The sequence below is a fragment of the Eumetopias jubatus genome, unplaced genomic scaffold, assembly GCF_037043125.1.
Source record: "Eumetopias jubatus isolate StellerSeaLion01/CBP00866 unplaced genomic scaffold, mEumJub1_p1.0 scaffold_3, whole genome shotgun sequence".
Taxonomy (NCBI): Eukaryota; Metazoa; Chordata; class Mammalia; order Carnivora; family Otariidae; genus Eumetopias; species Eumetopias jubatus.
Window position 1 is genome coordinate 93,211,829 of NW_028274809.1, and position 22,328 is coordinate 93,234,156.

Sequence of the window (22,328 nt, forward strand, 5' to 3'; positions counted from 1 at the left end):
CAGCACCAACTACAATAACTCTGCCAACGCCCCTCCCTGGTGCTATTTATACATCTCTTTGGGCTCTTGTACAGCTTTACCCGGTGATTTACAGTTTATTTCCTCCAATTACACGGCTCAAGCAGGTCTGAATCTTACTCATTTCTCTTTTCCATAGAGCTTTATGTCTACTGCTCAATTAGTATCAGTGAAATGATTTGAAGAACATTTGAAAAACCACCCGAACCGAGATCCAACCTTTCAACCTGTTCCAGAAACCAAACTGCCGGCGGCATGGCCACACTACGCAGGCGCAAAGGCAGAACCCGCGGGCTTCCTCCAGTTCTTTGCATTTGGCGCGAAATCCCGGCTCCGTGGGCGGGGCGGACGGAGAAGCCGCGCTCATTGGGCAGGTTTGGCGCGAAATCCGCGAGCTCTTGCGCCACGATTGGTTCCGGCCATCCCGGTGGGGCGAGGGGGTGAGCAGTGGCGGCGGCGGCGCGCGCAAAGCTGTAGCGTCGGTGGTGAAGCGACTCGTGGCTGCGGAGCGTGTCAGCTGCGACCCCTCGGCGCCAGGCAGCCATGGACCTCGCGGCCGCAGCGGAGCCGGGCGCCGGCAGCCAGCACTTGGAAGTCCGCGACGAGGTGGCAGAGAAGTGTCAGAAACTGTTCCTGGATTTCTTGGAGGAGTAAGTCGGCGGGCGCCCCTTCCTCGCGGAACTTCCCCGAACTGCCCCTCCCCGCTTCCGGCGCTCGAGGCCAGCCGACTCACAGCTCCCGGGGCCGTGGGGCCGCCGTGTATTGGGGAACGGAGGGGTCACGCGCCTTGTACGGCGTCCCACGCCCCACTTGTGGGGCTTAGCCAGGCTGCCGCGGGGGACTAAAATTCACCGCGAGCCCTTCCTCAGACTCTATGGGCAGCGCTTTGGTCCCATCGTTCAGTCTTCACCGCCTGTAAGGCTGGTGGTCCCGTCGGCCCTGGGAACCTGTACGGAAACTGAGGCTCGGGGAGGATAAGTAGCACGATCGAATGGGGATCCCTGCAGAGTCCTGATTGGACCGGACAGCCAGGCCCCTTGGTGTTGGGGGCGCCGAGGGCCCGGGCAACCCCTGGAGCCTATGGAGATAAAAGTACTAGAGTGAACCCTGCGCGTAGACGGATGCTGGGGGGGGGGAGGAGAGAGCCCCGACCAGCTTGAAAGTGAGCACACTCCCTCCCTTTCCTTCCACCGCCCCCCTCCCCATGGACGCACGCACTTTTTTTTTTTTTGGTCAGTTGCCTTCCAAGCTCCTGTCCTCTCGTAACCTCCCTGCCTGGCTTTCCGCCACTGCTGCCAGTTACTTTTCTTAGAGAGTGCAGATGTATCACTTCTTTCCCTAAGACTATGGACTTTGGAGTGCCTTATGAAATTCTTTTTTTGTTTATTGTAAAATATACGTAACAAAACTTGGCATTTAACTTTTTTAAGTGGAGAGTTGAATGGCATGATGTACATACATGCACCTTATTAAGCAACTATCACCATCATCCATCTCCAGAACTCTTTTTGGTGTTCTCAAACTGACACTCTGCAACCACTAAACAGTAACCCCAATCCCCAACCCCACCCCAGCACCTGGCAACCACCCTTCTCCTTACTGTGAATGTCACTATATACACTTAAAGAGTGTGTGTCCTTTTGTGACTAGCTTATTCCACCATAATATCATAAAAGGTTCATCCATGTATACAGCATGTGTCAGTTTCCTTTTAAGGCTGACTAGTATTTAACTGTATGCGTGTACCACTTTTTGTCCATTCATCCACTGACTTTTGGGTTGTTTCCACACTTTTACTACTGTGAATAATTCTGTCTTATGAAATTCTGATATATTTAAAACAATTTAATTTACATTCCCTACCTCTGCCTAACAGCTCTTCATCTTTCAAAGCCAGTTAAAGACTCACAACTCCTTTGTGAAACCCTATAAACCTTTCAGGCAGCACCAATCCTTTCTTCCTTTATGCTCCTAAGGTGCCATTTTCCATTATCTCTGTAGAGTAACTTATATCTACCTGTCAGCCACTTCATCTAATCCCATCATTAACCCCACCTGGCCACCACACCATATTGCATAAGTCCTCAATGAATGTTTAATTTTAACAAAATATAATTGCCTTCATTACCTTGCAGTTTACCATACAGCTAGGTGCTGGGGATAATGATAAATAAGACAGATAATCACTTTATGGAGTTGGGGGGAGATGTTAACTTCCTATCAAAATTCCAACTTTGATTTGCCCTTGTTTATGGAATAAAGTCCCAAATTCTTCACAGCTCTTTCCAGTTTCATTTTTCATAACCAGCCTGTTCCTATACCTTTCTACAACCCTCCTTGTTCCTGTACCTTTGTTGACATTGCCACTTATTTGCCAACATCTGCAGTCAGTCTAACCACCACTGGGGTTTTTTTGGTGTTGTTATTTTCTTTCAAATTCTGAACGTCTTTCAAGGCTGAATTCCAATGTCACCTTTTGAATTCTTGAAGCCTTTCTAGATGTTCTTGTTGGGCAGAATTAGTTTATAGTCCCCCAACACATTTCTTGTACCTCTTTTTTTTCCCCCTTGATTTTATTTATTTGTTTATTTACTTTAAAGATTTTATTTATTTGACAGAGAGAGAGAGACTGCGAGAGAGGGAACACAAGCAGAGGGAGTGGGAGAGAGAGAAGCAGGCTTCCCACTGAGCAGGGAGCCCGATGGGGGCTCAATCCCAGGACCCAGGGATCATGACCTGAGCCGAAGGCAGACGCTTAATGACTGAGCCACCCAGGCACCCCTTTTCCTTGATTTTATTGTGGAAAGAACACAACATGAGACTACCCTCTTAACAAATTTTTAGCTGTACAATATATTATCATTGACTATAAGTGCAATGTTACACAGTAGATCTCTTAAAGCTTATTCAGTCTCACTTGGCTGAAACCGTATGCCTATTGATTAGTACCTCCACATTTCCCACCTTGCTCTAGCCTCTGGCAACCACCATTCTGCTGTCTGTCTATTTAATGTAAGCTCAGCACCCAACCTGGGGCTTGAACTCCTAACCCTGAGATCAGGAGTCGCATGCTCTACCAACTAAGCCAGCCAGCTGCCCTCATTCCACTTTTATTGTATTAATTTGACTATTTTAGATACCTCATATGGGTAGGATCATGCAATATTTGTATTGCTGTGATTGGCTTATTTCATTTTTTTTTTTTTTTAAGATTTTATTTATTTATTTGACAGAGAGAGAGAGAGTGAGAGCAGGAACACAAGCAGGGGGAGTGAGAGAGGGAGAAGCAGGCTTCCCGCCGAGCAGGGAGCCCGATGCAGGGCTCGATCCCATGACCCTGGGATCATGACCTGAGCCAAAGGCAGACGCTTAACAACTGAGCCACCCAGGTGCCCCTGGCTTATTTCAGTTAATGTAATGTCCTCAGAGTTAATCTTTGTTGACACATATAGCTGACTTTCCTTTTTAAAGCTGAGTAGTATTCCTTTGTATGTGTTGTATACATTTTCTTTACTCATTTGTCATGGACGTTTAGATTCTCTTGTTACCTCTCTTTAATAGGAGTGTCTCCTATGAGAGTGTCAATCCTAGGGCAGGAACAACACTGTCATTTTTAGCTTCAAGTATCTCTGGCATAATGCTTTGCAGGTAGATGTCCAGTAATATATCTTAACAGAGCATGCTGTATTTGAAGAAGGAATTGATTTTTGCCTCAAAATGAATCTGCATTTTATGTTAAAAGAACAAAAAGCAAAAATATTTGTGATAATCCTTTATGTTGTGTGTATAGGTGTTTCTGTTTTCCTGAGGACTTGGACAGTGAAGCACCTCATCTCTGTTTTTAAATTAACAACTAGTCTATTTTCCCTATAGAAACTGAATCTTTGGATTTCAACTGCATTTCTTGGTTTAATATTTTCCAATCTTTTTTTTTTTTAAAGATTTATTTATTATTTATTTTGAGAGAGTGAGAATGAGAAATAGAGAGCACGAGAGGGAAGAGGGTCAGAGGGAGAAGCAGACTCCCTGCCGAGCAGGGAGCCCGATGCGGGACTCGATCCAGGGACTCCAGGATCATGACCTGAGCCAAAGGCAGTCGCTTAACCAACTGAGCCACCCAGGCACCCCAATATTTTCCAATCTTAATTATACATAACAATAATAAAAGAATAGTTGGCATTTTTAAAATATTTTTTATTTATTTATTTGACAGAGAGAGAGAGAGTGAGAGCAGGAACACAGCAGGGGGAGTGGGAGAGGGAGAAGCAGGCAGGCTTCCCTTTTAGCAGGGAGCCTGATGTGGGGCTCGATCCTAGGACCCTGGGATCATGCATGACCTGAGCTGAAGGCAGACGCTTAATGACTGAGCAACCCAGGCGCCCCTAGTTGGCATTTTTATTAGAAAATACTAAATTAAGAAATGCAGATTAAAATTTGAAGGCCTAGTTTTTCTGTGTTCTGGGCTCTGTGCAAAGCATTTTACAGGCATCCTCATTTAAACTTCACAGTAATCTTATGAGATAATGTCCTAATTTTTTTTTTTTTCAAAAAAGGGGGATAAGTAACTTGCCCCAAGTTACACAGTTAGTAAAGTGAGCCCATCTGACCCTACAGCTGATGAATTTTAACCAATACACTGAATTATCAGGCATCTAGATTCTTCTTTTTACTACCTAATTCTTAAATTTAATCTGACTTGCATGTATCTGCAGGTTCCAGAACAGTGATGGAGAAATTAAGTACTTACAGTTAGCAGAGGAGCTCATTCGTCCCGAGAGAAACACGTTGGTTGTGAGTTTTGTGGACCTGGAGCAATTTAACCAACAACTTTCTACCACAATTCAAGAAGAGTTCTATAGGTATGGTGTATTAATCTTCTTTACTCTAAATAGGCATGGAGCCTGTGAATCCAGATCTTCTTGAACTGCCAAGTGTTCATTTGTGAGGCAGAAGCCAGCTGTCACAGAGGCCCTTTGATAGAGCCAGTGGTCATTTTAGTTGAACTAATTTAGGCCTTTGTGGAGCCGAATTATTTTTCACATGGGAATGTTAAAAATCTATGCCTTCTATGTAGCTTTCCCATTTTCAGAGGATCGCTTACTTTATTTCAGGCATTCAGTGCTATTGCTGTGTCATTCTTTAATCCTTTCCCTTGCCCCCAGGAGTAGGTGTTTGAGAAAGTGTGTGGATCCTATTCTTGATCAGGGTGTCTTTAAAGTATGACATTGTCCCTAAAGTTTAATTTTTTCTGATTCTATGAAAGTAATGTGTATGTTGTAGGAAAGGTAGAAAGTAGAGATAAGTAGACGGAATACATACATATCTGTGGATAGTGGGATTACATATATATTCTCACCATCCATAGATAACCATCATTAGCAGGTCTGCAAATGTGGAGTTTCCCAAGGATCTTCTGGCACATTTTGTTTTATTTCTGGGTATTATTTAACTATTGAGGTCATACTGTAGATAGAGTCGCCTGCCCTTTCACTTAACAGTATAACATAATTTTCCATATCATATAAAATCCCTTGAAAACATTTTAATAGCTGAATGGTATTTCTTTTGGGCAGAAACTAGACATTAATAATTTAGTCTTTCATTTTATTTTTAATTGCTGTATAAAATAAGAAACATCTCTTTAAACAAATCTTTGTCAGCATTTGGATTAATAAATTAATAAATAACATATAAACATACATAACATAATATAAATAAACAATTAATGTGACAATCTGTATAAATAAAACCAGGTTAAAATAGACATTGTGGACAGTTTTGAAAGAGAAATGAAGACCCAGAACTAAGGAGAGACAACCCTGTTCCTTTACATGGTGGGCTGGGAGATGGATGACTTGTTTCAGTGTTTCTGATCATCAGGAACGGTTGCACGGATAAGCAGCAGAGTTTATTGTGAGAATACACAGCAGGAAAAGTTGTATTGACAAGTGAGGGAGATAGAAAATCCAGGCTGGTGGTAGAAACACCTATACCCATACCTCATGCCCAGGCCATGTAGCAGTTCTGTCTCCTGAAGGTAGCTCGTTGTTCAGAGGACTTCCAGATCCCACTGCTTAAACAAACCACGCTGTAACAACTACTGGGAACTTGTATCAAGACACTTCAGTCTAACCAATCAAGTGGTATGTTTCTGCCAGTTTGCTCTCATGTCAGTACACAAATTTCTCCCCTCATCCATTTCTTATCAATCAAGAATTATACCTAGAAAAATATACCGGGTCTTGACATCAAATGAGAGACTGTCTTGCTGGATTGTAAACCACCAAGATTGTTCAGGTAGATTCATCTTGGACAGAGGAGTGGCCTACAGTGTCAGTGCTAAGTGCTAATTTAAAGATAGTGGATATTTGGGTATAGCATTTTATCTTTTGTGTTTCTTTTGTCTTAGATCTGTTTGTGGTGGATAGGAGAGGATTGGAAGAGGCTCATAAACCTAGACTAGACAATATAAGTTTCCTGCATAGTTAAATTTTAAGGCTTGGTTGTAGCCAGATGAAATTGCTTAGTTTCAGCTGTTTGTAAGTATGAAAGGCCTTAGTAGGCCTCTTGAAGAGGACGTGTGATTTTTGTTCGTTTGCTTTTCAGAGTTTACCCTTACCTATGTCGGGCCTTGAAAACCTTCGTCAAAGACCGAAAAGAGATTCCTCTTGCCAAGGATTTTTATGTTGCATTCCAAGACCTACCTACCAGACACAAGTAAGAAACCTTTGGAAGAACAGGAATTCACCAAACAGTATAGGCATCAATTAATGATTAAAAAACTCAGGAGGTTTAGTTGTTTTTTGTTTTTGTTTTTAAGATTTTATCTATTTACTTGAGAGAGCACGAGTAGGAGAGAGAGCACAAGCAGGGAGGAGGGGCAGAGGGGGAGGAAGAAGCAGACTCCCTGCAGAGCAGGGAGCAACACAGGGCTTGATCCCAGGACCCCAGGATCATGATCTGAGCCGCAGGCAGACGCTTAATCAACTGAGGCACCCAGGCGCCCGTAGGTTTAGTCTTATATGTGTAAAGAGTTAGGCTTAGTTATCTAGAAAGTTTGGTTTTGGAGAAATACATTTTTCTAGGGAGATGAAATAGGAAGTAAGATAAATCAAGCCATTTCTGGGGATTGTCATATTTCAGGACGCCTTTCAGGGGACATCTGGGGAAAAATCAGTCAAGTGAGAAAATATGAAAACTGAGAACAGTCACAGAAAATCATGAATCTTTGGAAATTTTTGTCATAGCTTAAATGGCATAACTTTAAAACATTTTTTCCTGTTAGCAGTTATTTAAAGAATAAATTTACTGCAAGAATTTGAAGTGATATTTTGAAAACTGAAACTACTGAAATTACTTGTAAAATTAACAAGTTATTTAATATAAAAATGAGTTTGTGAGGTAAAGGAAGTGTTTCTGAACTTCTGAGTATACCATTTTTTTCCTATGATAACTTTATTGTGAAACTAATACATGATTATTTAGAAATTGTAGGTAAGCAGAGAACATTTGCATATAAAATAAAATGGGATCATCTGTTTTATAGCTGTAATTTCATTTCTTTGGTGTCCTTTATTTAGTTTTCATACTGATTTTTTTTGCTGTGAATGCATATACACTGTCTAATTTAGGAATGGGCACATTAACTAAATCATTCTTGGAGAAGTCCAAAGAATTCCTTCTCTTGTTTTTTTGTGTTTTTGTTTGTTTGTTTTAACATAAATTTATCCTTGAATACCCTATCTTTTTTTTTTTAAGATTTTATTTATTTGAGAGAGAGAATGAGATAGAGGGAGCATGAGAGGGGGGAGAGTCAGAGGGAGAAGCAGACTCCCCGCTGACAGCAGGGAGCCCGATGCGGGACTCGATCCCGAGACTCCAGGATCATGACCTGAGCTGAAGGCAGTCGCTCAACCAACTGAGCCACCCAGGCGCCTCTTGAATACCCTATCATTAAAATGGAAACATTTCGGGGCACTTGGGTGGCTCAGTCAGTTAAGTGTCTTTCGGCTCAGATCATGATCCCAGGGTCCTGGGATTGAGCCCCACATTGGGCTCCCTGCTCAGCAGGAGGCCTGCTTCTCCCTCTCCCTCTGCCTGCTGCTCTGCCTACTTGTGCTCTCTATCTCTTTGTCAAATAAATAAATAAAATCTTTAAAAAAAAAAAGAAACATTTCTTAGTTTGGAAATGAATATTTACTAATGAGACATCTATCTTTAAACAGAATTCGAGAACTCACATCATCCAGAATTGGTTTGCTCACTCGCATCAGTGGGCAGGTGGTACGGACTCATCCCGTTCACCCAGAGCTTGTGAGTGGAACATTCCTGTGCTTGGACTGTCAGACAGTGATCAAGGATGTAGAACAGCAGTTCAAATACACACAGCCGAACATCTGCCGAAATCCAGTTTGTGCCAACAGAAGGAGATTCTTGCTGGATACAAATAAATCAAGATTTGTTGATTTTCAAAAGGTATTATCTTCTGTTGCGTTCAGATTCAGTTTATGCTAATAATTCACCTTTAGGCACTATTTGAGAGAGAGCACGAGCACGCACACAGAGGGAGAGGGCGAGGGAAAAGCAGACTCCCCACTGAGCAGGGAGCCCGACGTGGGACTCCATCCCAGGACCCTGGGATCATGACCTGAGCTGAATGCAGACACTTAACTAACTGAGCCACCCAGGTGCCCCCTAAAGGTGAAGTTTTTAAGTAGATGTTATTTCTTACCAAATTGGAAGGAGTATTAGGGTAGAGAATTTTTACGATGAATTTTGGCAAATGTCAAAAGTCTGCAAATGGTAAGAATTTGGAATATGTTGATATTTGTGGCATTAATTTAGATTATATGGCACTTGAAAGATAATCTCTTCTTCTTGGCCATTGTTAACAGGTTCGTATTCAAGAGACTCAAGCTGAGCTTCCTCGAGGGAGTATCCCCCGAAGTTTAGAAGTGATCTTGAGAGCTGAAGCTGTGGAATCAGCTCAAGCTGGTGACAAGTGTGACTTTACAGGGACTCTAATTGTTGTGCCTGATGTCTCTAAGCTTAGCATACCAGGTCAGTAATCTTTGGCTCAAATCTAACAAATTCTCATTACCTGAAACTAAGGAACATTCAGCTTCTTGAATCTTCCTTATTTTTGGCTATCCATCAAGGCAACGAAGGAAATATGATAAGAATAGAAACAAATTGATTTTGCATCACACAGTACAGTCCTGAAAAATTTCAAGGCCTAAATGAAATCTTTGGATTTATGGGTTTTGTTTATTTAAGCAATTTTGATTCTCAGCACCTTTGATATTTGAGCTGTGAAACTCATTCATTCTTTCAGGAGCACGTGCAGAAACTAATTCCCGTGTAAGTGGTGTTGATGGATATGAGACGGAAGGCATTCGAGGACTCCGGGCTCTTGGTGTTAGGGATCTTTCATACAGGCTGGTCTTTCTTGCATGCTGTGTTGCACCCACCAACCCAAGGGTGAGTCTTAATAGAATGGAAAAGGTTGAGAAAGACCTCCCCTGGGGCTGCCACAACAATATAGGCTTCTGAAACTGCTGAGTTATCTAGTCAGTGTTAATGGTGGGGTGGGGGGGTTCTGTAGTTTTTGTGTTTTTTGGCTGTTTGGTTTTTTTTTTTTTTTTTTAAGATTTTTATTTGTGAGAGAGCTCGCATGAGCGAGCAGCAGAAGGAGAGGGACTCCCTTTGAGCAGGGAGCCTGATGCGGGGCTCAATCCCAGGATCCCAAGATCATGACCTGAGCCAAAGGCAGTTGCAACTGAGCAACCCAGGCACCCCTGATTCAAATCTTTTCATGTGTTTCTGACCTTGAGGAAAAACCTGTTTTCATGTTTAAGAGCTCAATGCCTTAAGAACATTGATAAAAATTATCCATGGTATAATTTTACTGTTTTTTTAATTAACACAGTTGCTCTATCATGCTCCTGGAGAAAGTACAAATAGAAAAATTTAGTAATCTGGGAAGTAAAGTAACTTGATCTTTCTGTGAGCGATGGATTCCTGGTATTAATAGTTGTGTAAAACTTGAATCTGTATCCTTAGTGGAAAAGCAGTGAGAAAAAGTTTGGAAAATAGTCCAGTATTGGAAGAAGAAGGGTGAATATAATACTATGTTACTTTATGTTCGTATCAGTGATTAACATTTTATTATGGCTCATCTCTTGAGCATTCAGATTCATTTCGATAGCAATATAAAACAGTGTTAGCTTTTTTGTTTTCAATTCACTGGAGAAATGACAAACTTCGGTATTTTGATTAACTTAGGCCTTACAAGTTTGGGGATATTTTTGAAAACCTTTGTAGTCAAGAGATTCTGAAGTTGACTTCCCAGGCTATTGTTTTGTTTGTAATGAAGCTCTTTCTTTCTGTTTCACTTTACTTTGTTTCCATGCAAGTATATTTTCCTTTCTTCTCCACCCCTCAGTTTGGAGGGAAAGAGCTCCGAGATGAGGAACAGACCGCTGAGAGCATTAAGAACCAAATGACTGTGAAGGAGTGGGAGAAAGTGTTTGAAATGAGTCAGGATAAAAATCTGTACCACAATCTCTGTACCAGCCTGTTCCCTACTATACATGGTAAGAGTTCTTTCCATTCGTGGCATAAACTTGAAATCAAAATGATGATTAAGAAATAGCAATGAATACCTATGTTAACTATACTGGAACTTAAAATTTTTTTTAAAACAGCAATAAGTGATTTCTTACAGCACATAAATCAGATCAAAAGGTTTTTTAGTGGACTTACAAGGGGTATTAAAGTCATTAACAAAAGGACAGATATTACATGATTGCACTTAAAATGAGGTACCTAGAATAGGCAAGTTCATAGGGACACAAAATAGAGGTTACCTGGGGGGTGGAGGACTGGGGAGTTAGTGTTTCATGGATAAAGTCTTTCTTGAGGATGATGAAAAGTTCTGGAGACGGATAAGAGTGGTGGTTATAAAACATAGTGTATTTAATTCAGCTGAATTGTACACTTAAAAATGATAGGAAATTTTATGTATATTTTAACATCTTTTTTTTTTTTTTCAAGAAAAAAGTTCATTTAGGCTTCTTTTTCTGGCTTTAGGGTAGAACTGTCCTTAAGTATATTCTAATATATTAGACTAATATACTGATTTTTTTTTTCAAGAAGGAGATTTCATGATGTTTCTTGGTTATATGTACTATGTCTATACTTTCAGTGGTTTCTTTATGTTTCCTTGGCTCTTGGTTGCTAGTTGCTCACCATCATTTAATCCCCTTTGTGTGTTGAAGGATATGACTAAATTTTCAAGCCTCATGCTTTACCCTTGTTTTTTCCATCCTTTCATACTGAGTTGGAGTTATGGCAGGAACTCATGGGGTTATGGGTATTTCTTTTAGGTATATATTTTTAACTATTTAAAAGTAATTTTTTTTCTATCTAAACATTTGGCCAGTGAAATGGAACTGAAATCCTTTAGGTTAATAATCTTTTATGGATTTTAGAGTGTCCTCCCTTAATTGAGTAGGAGTCCAAATTTTGATCTAGCTCTATTCCCCCCGCCCCCAGAAATTAATCTATTGCTGCATAACAAATTACCCCCAAAACTTAGTGGCTTCAAACAACAAATAGTGTCTCATACAGTCTATGGGTCAGGATTTGAGAGAAGCTTAGTTGGGTGGTTCTGGCTGAGTGGTTCCTACTCAGTCTTTCACAAGGATGCAGCTAAGATATCAGCTGGGGCTCTAGTCATCTGAAAGGTTGACTAGGCTGAAGGACTTACCTGTTAGTGCTAGCTGTTAGCTCAATTCCTTGCCACATAACTCTCTTCCATAGGGCTGTTTTAGTGTTCTCACAAACCGGCAGCTGGCTTCCTCTAGATCATGCATTCAAGAGAGCAAAGCGGGGAGGAAATAAAATGCTTCTCAGGACCTACCTAGTCTCAGAAATTACACACCCTCACTTCACCATGTGCTATTTTTTAGAAGCAAGATATGAAGGCCAGCCACTCCTAAAGAGAAAAGACTTAAGGTCCATTTTCAAGTGAGAAGAATCAAAGAAATTGCGTACTATTTAAAAACCATGATGCTTCCCAACACATTTGTTTCAAAGATCATAAGTCAGAAGTTTTGTTTGTGGAATGGATTCTTTTTTCTGCCTTTAAGGGATGGTTTGTGTAAATGTGCCCAGCGCTTAGTTGATAGAATTCACAAAAAGTCATAGTAATTAGCACAGAAAAAAATGGTTTTTTAACCGCACATTTTTTTTTCTAAAGATTTTATTTATTTATTTGACAGAGAAAGACACAGCGAGAGAGGGAACACAAGCAGGGGGAGTGGGAGAAGGAGAAGCAGGCTTCCCACAGAGCAGGGAGCCCGATGCAGGGCTCGATCCCAGGATCCTGGGATCATGACCTGAGCCGAAGGCAGACGCTTAACAACTGAGCCACCCAGGCGCCCCAGACTGCACATTTTTAAAGATCCAGTTTTTTTACTGTACATTTCCTTCTTATATTGGATTCATAAAAAGCTTGTAGAAGCAGCCATAAATCACATTCAGCATCTTATCTAATCCATAGCAGTTCATTTAGAGTGTTTTTGTATTTAGCACTATTCACTATTGGTGATACAAAAGAAGTAAATCATGGACTGTTTCCTCAAACTCTCGATACAACAGCAAGATCTGCTGTTAGAACTAGTAAGTGCAGTGTGCTGTGCTGGACATAGTTTATTTATAGAGTTATTTTGAGAAGTACTACATCAGAAAAGGCTTTATGAGGAAGTAGAACTTGAAGGAAAAGCTCTTAGGATGGTGAGCATCACCATTTGTGACATCTGTGGTATAGGTGAGAACATTGGGACAGTGGTTAGGTGGCTTTAAGTTCACAAAGAACCAAGATTAGAGGCCAGATATTTTTATTCAGTCTTACACTTCACTTCAGCTCTCCTGGCTCTTGATTAGTAAACATGCCTTGTAGTTTCTTGTGAAATTGTTTAACCTCATACTGAAAAATACCTTGTGTTTTCTTTTTAGGCAATGATGAAGTAAAACGGGGTGTCTTGCTGATGCTCTTTGGTGGTGTTCCAAAGACAACAGGGGAAGGAACCTCTCTTCGAGGGGACATAAATGTTTGCATTGTTGGTGACCCAAGTACAGCTAAGAGCCAGTTTCTCAAGTAAGTGTTTGCCTGAGGTAGTACATTGGAAAAAACAGTGTGTATAGTTCCAGGGTTTCTGTGCTGTCAAGAATGCAGTCAGTGTGCCTTTACTAAAGCAGGAGCATAGATTGTGACTGTTGAAAATATAACTTGCTTAGATTAAATCACCTTAATTTGTTTAACAGAATGTGACAACATTTTACAATTTTTTAGAACAGGGAAAAATTGCCTATAATCTCAATCCCATTTAGAATTCTTTTAATCCTTGTATAATGTCTTTGTATAATCTTTTTATAAGTCTTTGGATATATGAATATGTATTTTCATGGTTATAAATCATAGCATAGCTGTTTTGTTGGTTTTTTTTTTTAAGATTTCATTTATTTATTTGACAGAGAGAGACACAGCGAGGGAGGGAACACAAGCAGGGGGAGTGGGAGAGGGAGAAGCAGGCTTCCCATGGAGCAGGGAGCCCAATGGCGGGGCTCGATCCCAGGCCCTGGGATCATGATGTGAGCCGAAGGCTCTGCTTAACGACTGAGCCACCCAGGTGCCCCAGCATAGCAATTTTTAATTTTAATTTGCCCTAAATATTTTTCCATGTTTATTTTCACCATTTTTTACTGGTGTACTATAACTTAAAAATTATTTTCCTAGCCTGTCTTCATTTATTTTAATGATTATGGAATCGATACAGTGAACATAATGATTTGTATAAATATTTTGTTTTGTTTCCTTTGGGAAAATCCCTAAGCATGGGATTGCTGAGACTAAGGATACAAACATTTTTAAGGTTTTTTTGTTTTTTGTTTTTTGTTTTTTTTTAAGATTTTATTTATTTGACAGAGAGAGACACAGCAAGAGAGGGAACACAAGCAGGGGGAGTGGGAGAGGGAGAAGCAGGCTTCCTGTGGAGCAGGGAGCCCGATGCGGGGCTCGATCCCAGGACCCTGAGATCATGACCTGAGCCGAAGGCAGACGCCTAACGACTGAGCCACCCAGGCGCCCCCATTTTTAAGGTTTTTAACTAGGACACTGCTTTCCAATAGCAGTGCAATAAGGATGAGACACGTTATGCTAACCTTATCAGCATGTGTACTATTTTAGCAGTTTTACTTATTTTTAGAAGCTATAGCAAATACTTGCTTACTTTCAAACTTTTAAGAAACTTTGAGGTCAAAATAATAGCAACCAGTTTTGAAACACCTGCTGTGTTCTTGGTGCTGTATATGTATATGCATCTTGTCCTAGCAGCACCCAGACAGGCATGTAAAATAATCATCTTTTTGTGGGGAGGCAAACAAAACTTCTCTGAAACTTAGTAAATTACCCAACTTCTCATAGCTAACAAGTGACTGCTGAATCATGAATATTAGAATTCGGATGTATCTGACTGTGAAGCTTGTGCTCTTCATATCGTATCAAGCTGCTTTCCCTTTATTTGGGAAATTTGTAAAATGGCACTGTTCTAGAACAGAGAACATTTTTAGTTTGGAATTTTATAAGTAAATATTATTTCCTTCACATATATCAAGGACTAGGCTTTAGATTTGAAAATAGTCCTGGGTTGAAAGGAATTCGTCTGGGGTGCCTGGGTGGCTCAGTCTGTTACGTGTCTGCCTTCGGTTCAGGTCATGATCCCAGGGTCCTGCCCAGCAGGGAGCCTGCCTCTCCCTTTGCTGCTCCCCCTGCTTATGTTTGCGTTCTTTCTTTCTCTGTATGTCAAATAAATAAAATCTTTAAAAAGGAGGGGGGGGATTCTTCTTTCTTCACTTCCTCTGTTCCCACCTTCCCTCCACCACCACAAAAAGATGTGCCACAGTGTTGCTGTTGGTTACAGAATTGTACACAATTCTTAGAAATAGCCTTTTATTCTATTTATATCTTTTAGCATCTTTATTGCAATATAATTTCCATATCATAAAATTCACCTTTTCAAAGTATACAGTTCAGTGGTTTTAGTATATTCACAGTGTTGTATGACCATCACCAAACTAAGTTTACAACATTTTCATTACCCAAAAAGAAATCCCGTACCCACTAGCAGTCTTTATTCTCCCCACTGGCCATAGGCAAACACTAATCCATGTTTGAGTCTCTATCTGGACATTTCCTGTAAATGGAATCATATACTATGTGATTCATTGTGACTGGCTTCTACTTAGCATAATGTGTTCAAGGTTCAGCCATGTTGGAGCATGCCAGTACTTCATATCCTTTTATTACCTAATATTCTGTCATATGTATTTACCACATTTAATTGTCTATTTATCAGTTAATGGGCATTTGGATTGTTTTTACTTTGGCTTTTTTAAGCAATGCTGCTATGAACATTAGCATATAAGTTTTCACCATTTTTTTTAATTGTAAAATACACATCACATTTACCATTTTAAACATTTTTATATGTACATTTCAGTGACATTAAGTACATTCAAATTGTGCAGTCATCACCACCATCCATCTTCAGAACTCCTTCATCTCCCAAACTGAAAGTCTCTGCATAAAACAGTAACTTCACATTTACCCCTGTCCCAGCCCCTAGCAACCACCATCCTACTTTCTGTCTCTAAATTTGATTATTCTAGGTTGCTCATATACATGGAATCATACAGTATTTGTCCTTTTGTGACTGGTTTATTTTACTTAGCATAATACTGAGGGGTCATCCATGTTGTAGAATATCTTAGAATTCCTTTCTTTTAAAGAGTGAATAAGAATCGATTGTATGGACTTAACCACCTTTTGTTTTATCTGTTCATCCATTGATAGACATTTGGGTTTCCACCTTTGGGCTATTGTGAATAATGCTGCTGTGAACGTTGATGTGCAAGTATATGTTCAAGTCTCTTCTTGCAATTCTTTGGGTTAATTTTAGCTTTTAAAATTTAGGTCCTTGGGGCGCCTGGGTGGCTCAGTTGGTTAAGCATCTGCATTTGTCTCAGGTCATGATCCTGGAGTCCTGGGATCCAGCCCCACATCGGGCTCTGTGCTCAGCGGGGAGTCTGCTTCTCCCTCTCCCTCTTCTCCTCCCCCCACTAGTGTTTTCTCTCTCTCTCTCTCTCTCTGTCTCTCTCTCAAATAAATAAATAAATAAGGTCCTTGATCCATTTTGAGTTAATTTTTTACATAGTATGAGGTAGGGGTCCAACTTTATTCTTCTGCCTGTGGATATCCAGTTATTTGAATGCCAAGACTATTCTTTCAGCCTGTTGAATTGTTTTTGGCACCTTTGTTGAAAATCAGTTGACTGTAAGTGTCAGGGTTTATTTCTGGACTCTCAGTTATATTTCATAATCTCGATGTCTGTCCTTAGGCCAATACCACACTATCTTGATTATTATAGTTTTGTAGTAAGTTTTAAAATCAGAAATGTGAGTCATCCGACTCTTCTTTTTCCAGATTGTTTTGGCTATTCTGGGTACCTTGAGTTTTCACATGAATTTTATTATTTTATTTTTTATTTTTTAGTTTATTTTAGAGAGAGCACACTTGAGTGGCAGGGGGAGGAGCAGAGGGAGAGGGAGAAAGAGAATCCCAAGCAGGCTTCACATCCAGAGTGGAGCCCAATGTGGGGCTCGATCTCACAACCATGAGATCATGATCCAAGCTGAAATCAAGAATCAGACACCCAACCAGCTGAGACACCCAGGTGTCCCCTACATGAATTTTAGGATCTGTTTTGTCAGTTTCTACAAAGAAGCGAGTTGTGATGCTGATAGAGATTGCATTAATGTGTAGATCAATTTGAGGTATATTATCTTTTTAACAATTTTAAATCTTCTGATCCATGAACATGGGATATCTTTGCATTTATTTAGGTTTTTAATTTTTTTCAACAGTTTTGTAGTTTTCACAGTATAAGCTTGTGCTTCTTAAATTTGTTCATAAGTGTTTTATTCTTTTTCATGCTATTGTAAATAGAACTGTTTTCTTATTTTCATTTTTGACTTGTTCATTGCAGGTGTATAGAAATATAATAGATTGTTGATCTTTTACCTTGCAACCTTGCAATCACTCATTTATTCTGTTTTAGTGGATTCCATAGGATTTTCTAACTATAAGGTCATGTTATCTGGGAATAGTGACAATTCTTCCTTTTAAATATAGGTGCCTTTTTGTTTTTCTTCCCCAATTGCCCTGGCTAGACTTTTCAGTATAATGTTGCACAGAAATGACAAGAGCAAACATCTGTATCTTGTTCCTGAACTTAGGGAGAAAGCATTCAGCCTATTACCATTAAGTTATGATGTTAGCTGTGGGATTTCATAGATGCCTTTATTAAGTTGTGGGCAATTCTCTTATATTTCTAGTTTGTTGACTTTTTATCATAAAAGGGTGTTGGATTTTGTCACATGCTTTTTCTACATCTATCTAGATGGTTCTTATCCTTTATTCTGTTGCTATGGCATATTATTAATGTTTAGATCTTAAACTAACCTATTATTTTGGAATAAATCTCAGATACAGTTTTGTCATGTTTTTTAAGTGCAAGGCCTTCTAATAGATCATTGTTGCCAAACTTAATTATTAAACCCTTCTTTAAAATGATGTTCTTGTCGGGGGAGACGGACCATGAGAGACTATGGACTCTGAAAAACAAACTGAGGGTTCTAGAGGGGAGGGGGTGGAGGGATGGGTTAGCCTGGTGATGGGTATTAAGGAGGGCACGTACTGCATGGAGCACTGGGTGTTATACACGAGCAATCATGGAACACTACATCAAATACTAATGATGTAATGTATGGTGATTAACATAACATAATAAAAAATAAAATAAAATGATGTTCTTGTCATGTATGAACTTCATCTTCCATTTGACAGGAATGGATTTAAGTTGATTTAAAAGGCCAAAGGAGATAAAAGGCTTTCTGTTTAGTCTGTGACATGTGTCTTTATGAAGTGCTTATGTTTAATACCTCTCTCAGATGTTCTTTAAGAAATTTCAATTTTTGATTGACATAAGCCCTGTCAGCTGACATTTCTAGAAAGGATGCTTTTGTAGTCATGTGTTAATGAATATGATAATGTTGAGCAGGCACGTGGAGGAGTTCAGCCCCAGAGCTGTCTACACCAGTGGCAAAGCATCCAGTGCTGCTGGCTTAACAGCAGCTGTTGTAAGAGATGAAGAATCTCATGAATTTGTCATTGAAGCTGGAGCTTTGATGTTGGCTGATAATGTAAGAACATTTTATACTTTACTAAAGAAATCAGAACAGCCCCTACTGTATCAAAAAGGCCTATAAATTTCTATTAAAGAGATAGCCTTTTAAAAAAACCCATTTTTAGTAAATAACTCATAGTTTTATTAACTTAGAATTTGAGATAGTCATCATTAATTGCTTTCTGAGCTTTTCTAGAATGTATCGCCTGCCCTGAGCGTGTGTTTGCTGTGACTAGTGGTTCCCAGCATTTGTTCCTTTCCAGACCATGACACCTCTATGAGTATGTCTCTTGCATTTTACATGTATTTGACATAGATCTGTTAGATCCGTGAAGGCATATAAGCTGTAGCTATACGTTTATAAATGTTGTTCCAACTTTACCCTTCACCTACCCCAGCCTAAAATGAATGCCAAGGTGACCAAGAATATTTGACCTAGAGATTTACACAAAGTTCTGATGTTGAATAAGGATGCAGTAACTGTATGTTTTTAATCTTGCTCTTGGTTTAAAATGAGTCAACATATATGGTTCCTTCTAGCTCTGGAATCTGTCGAACTATCCTACTCTATCTAGTAGGGGAAATTAAGATTGCTTAGTTACCTACCTTAGAGTTATTTAGAGAATGAAAAGATCTCTGTAGTAGCAAACTTGAGTTTATACTTGGCATTTGACATCTCAAAGACAGTTTCTTATGCTACTTTGATTACAAGGGTGTATGTTGTATTGATGAATTTGATAAGATGGATGTGCGGGATCAAGTTGCTATTCACGAGGCTATGGAACAGCAGACCATCTCTATCACTAAAGCAGGAGTGAAGGTATGTATGTTCACTTCTGTTCTGCTGCATCATGCCTTAGCCTTAAAGATTAGTGTAGCTCTAGAGACGTTGGATAAAATGCATTATTTCAACATGAAATGCTGATCATTAAAGTGGGAAACATAGCCCTGAGCATTATTAATCCAAATTATAGGCGCTTTCTAGGGTACTTAGAAAATGTATTGCTCTGACAGAAAATAGAGAAAGTATTGGTAAAATTTTTAGCATTTCACTTCTCAGAATTGCCACCAAGCTTCTATATTCTTTGATAATGTGTGCTTCAAGTTGTAACAAAAAATAATCAGAGTCAAAAGATTATTTAAATGAAAATAATAAGTACAGTATTGTAACCAACATTAGAGAGAAACCAAACTTTTTAAATAAAAGTAACGCATTCAAATAGGTAAGGAAAATTTAAGCAGTAGAATAAAATATAAATTAAAAGGTGAAATCTTCCCCTGCAACTCCTATCACCAATAGGTGTTCAGAAGTTATGGCCCTTTTAGAAATTTTTCATATATAAGTAAGCACAATACATATAAGTTAGTTCTTTTCTCATTTAACTTCATAATTTTGTTTTGGGAATCTTTCTATACCAGCACACATTAGATCCATTTTAGTATTTATTTTACCACATGGTTTTCAAGTCTTGTGTCCCTCAGTTTGGCTCATTAGACTCCCATAGAGTGACATTTGGTCATTTTCAGCCTTTTGATTACAAGCCATATTGTAGTAAATATCCTTGAACATGCATCTTCCTGTACCTACCTGCAAGATAAATTCCTAACAAATTGCTGACTTAAAAAATGTGTGTCATACCCCACCATTAATATGGGAGTGCCTGTTTGCTATACATTACCAGACTTTAATTTTGATGATTCAGTAGGTGAAAAATGATGCCTTAATATTTTGGTTTGCATTTAGTTAATTATGAGTAAGAGTGAGCATTTTGTCCTATGTTTATTGACCATTCCAGATGTCTTTTTAAACCTGTAACAATGATTTCTTTTATGGTCAGGCTACTCTGAATGCCAGGACGTCCATTTTGGCAGCAGCAAACCCAATCAGTGGACACTATGACAGATCAAAATCTTTGAAACAAAATATAAATTTGTCAGCTCCCATCATGTCCCGATTTGATCTCTTCTTTATACTTGTGGATGAATGTAATGAGGTAACTGTGTGAACTGTCACATTTGGCTTCCTTTGTTATTTCCAGTTTGAGTAACTGAAGGAGACAAGAACGTAGGATATACTCTTGAATGGCTGGTGCATGTGTTCGCACTTTCATTTCTCTCAGAATGTCATAAGATGGAGCAAAAGGTTTATTAAGAAAATCAAAATAAAGTCACTTTAATTGCCGGTTCCACTTAATTGTGCTGAGGAATATTGAGTTTTTTGTTGTTTTTGTTACTGTTTTCTTAATTCTGAAGAGATAAAAGGAAACATTATGGTTAACTCCCAGCCATACTCTTATTAAAGATTTTTACAGGAATTTTTTTTTGTTGTTGGGTGTTGTTTTTTGTTTGTTTTTTAGTAAACTTGGAAAAAATTGGTTTTTTTCCACCAAATCATGAGTCATTTATCTTCCTATATCTTCCCATCCAGTTGTTGAATGTATATCACACTTTTTCCTAATCATATAACAGTTCTAAGGTTAACTATAAACTTGTAGATTTACTTGGATTCTAACATGTTATTAAAGTTATTTATACCTAGACTTAAATATTCAGCCACATTGCACAGCTCAGATGTGCACAGAAGTACAAAATGACACTATATGGAAGCTAACATTCTAGGCTATACTGTTAATTGCTGAGCATGAAAGTCCTACATTACATTAGACAAAACGATTACCTCTTGCTTATAGCGAAACTTTATTATCTAAATAAAAGCTGCCTTCCATTATGTGAATGTTTGGAGATTTTTAGTTTTTTATGTTGTGTTTTTTCCCTTCAGAAATCCATATAAATATTTAACCCAGCCTTCCCCCTTCCCTATCTCCATCCTCATAGCTGGGAGTTGTCTGATTTTCATGTATTTGTGTTTGTGTGTGATGCTTTAAAGATTTTATTTATTTATTTATTTGACAGAGCACAAATAGGCAGAGTGGTAGGCAGAGGGAGAGGGAGAAGCAGGCTCCCTGCTGAGCAGAGAGCCCTATGTGGGGCTTGATCCCAGGACTATGGGATCATGACTTGAGCCGAAGGCAGCCATTTAACCGACTGAGCCACCCAGGTGCCCCTGTGTGTGATTCTTTAATTTAGTTTTTAAACTTTTTAATTGGAAATAATTTCAAACTGACAGAAAAGTTGCAAGAAATAGAATGCAAGAAAAGTTGCAAGAAATAGAATAGTGCATGTAGCACCCCTGTACCCTTTATTCACATATTAACATTTCTCTATATATCTATGGTTTTTTTGTACTATAGGAGAGAAAATTGTTTATTTTTAGTGTGTGTGTTTTTTTTTTAAGATTTTATTCATTTATTTGTCAGAAAGAGAGCCTATGCAGGGAGGAGCGGCAGGCAGCCACTTAACTGACTGAGCCACCTAGGCATCTTTTTTTTCAATGTGAATAACAATTCTTTGATTATCTTCATATATTCACAAGCGGCAATATAATATTGTGGCTAAGAGCATGGACTCTGTTCAAATCCTGGCTCCATTATGTATTGTGATGTCAGAAAAGCTACTTTACCTCTCTGGGCCTCAATTTACTAATCTGTAAAATAGGGATAATATTACCTACCTAATAAGATTTTTGTGAGGGTTGCATGAGTTAAATGCTTCTAGACACACTTAAGGCAACAGTGCCTGGCATATACGGAGCACCCTAGAAATCTTAATTCTGGTGTTGTTCTTAAAGTCCGTTAATTTCTTCAGGAATATTCTTAGGGGCAAAGGTATGCATTAAACTTTTGATTTTAGGGGCGCCTGGGTGGCTCAGTCGTTAAGCGTCTGCCTTCGGCTCAGGTCATGATCCCATTGTCCTGGGATCAAGCCCCACATCCGGGCTTCCTGCTCTGCGGGAAGCCTGCTTCTCCCTCTCCCACTCCCCCTGCTTGTGTTCCCTCTCTCGCTGTGTTTCTCTCTGTCAAATAAATAAATAAAAATCTTTAAAAAAAAACTTCTGATTTTACATGAAACTGTTACCAAATTTTGCTCAGAAACTTGGTACCC

The 22,328-nt window shown here is 39.3% G+C and overlaps 1 protein-coding gene across 1 annotated transcript in view; it reads left to right on the plus strand.

Annotated features, from left to right (window-relative positions):
• Window positions 1-458: 458 nt before the first annotated feature.
• The window catches only part of MCM6 (minichromosome maintenance complex component 6), a 33,291-nt gene continuing 11,421 nt past the window's right edge, over window positions 459-22,328 (plus strand). The window contains exons 1-11 of the mRNA XM_028101334.1: window positions 459-668; window positions 4,731-4,877; window positions 6,625-6,735; window positions 8,244-8,493; window positions 8,913-9,078; window positions 9,353-9,498; window positions 10,463-10,613; window positions 13,039-13,180; window positions 18,201-18,342; window positions 19,039-19,146; window positions 20,165-20,320. Coding sequence (XP_027957135.1) covers window positions 562-668; window positions 4,731-4,877; window positions 6,625-6,735; window positions 8,244-8,493; window positions 8,913-9,078; window positions 9,353-9,498; window positions 10,463-10,613; window positions 13,039-13,180; window positions 18,201-18,342; window positions 19,039-19,146; window positions 20,165-20,320 — 1,626 coding nt within the window. The 5' untranslated portion in view covers window positions 459-561. The remainder of the gene's footprint in view (window positions 669-4,730; window positions 4,878-6,624; window positions 6,736-8,243; window positions 8,494-8,912; window positions 9,079-9,352; window positions 9,499-10,462; window positions 10,614-13,038; window positions 13,181-18,200; window positions 18,343-19,038; window positions 19,147-20,164; window positions 20,321-22,328) is intronic.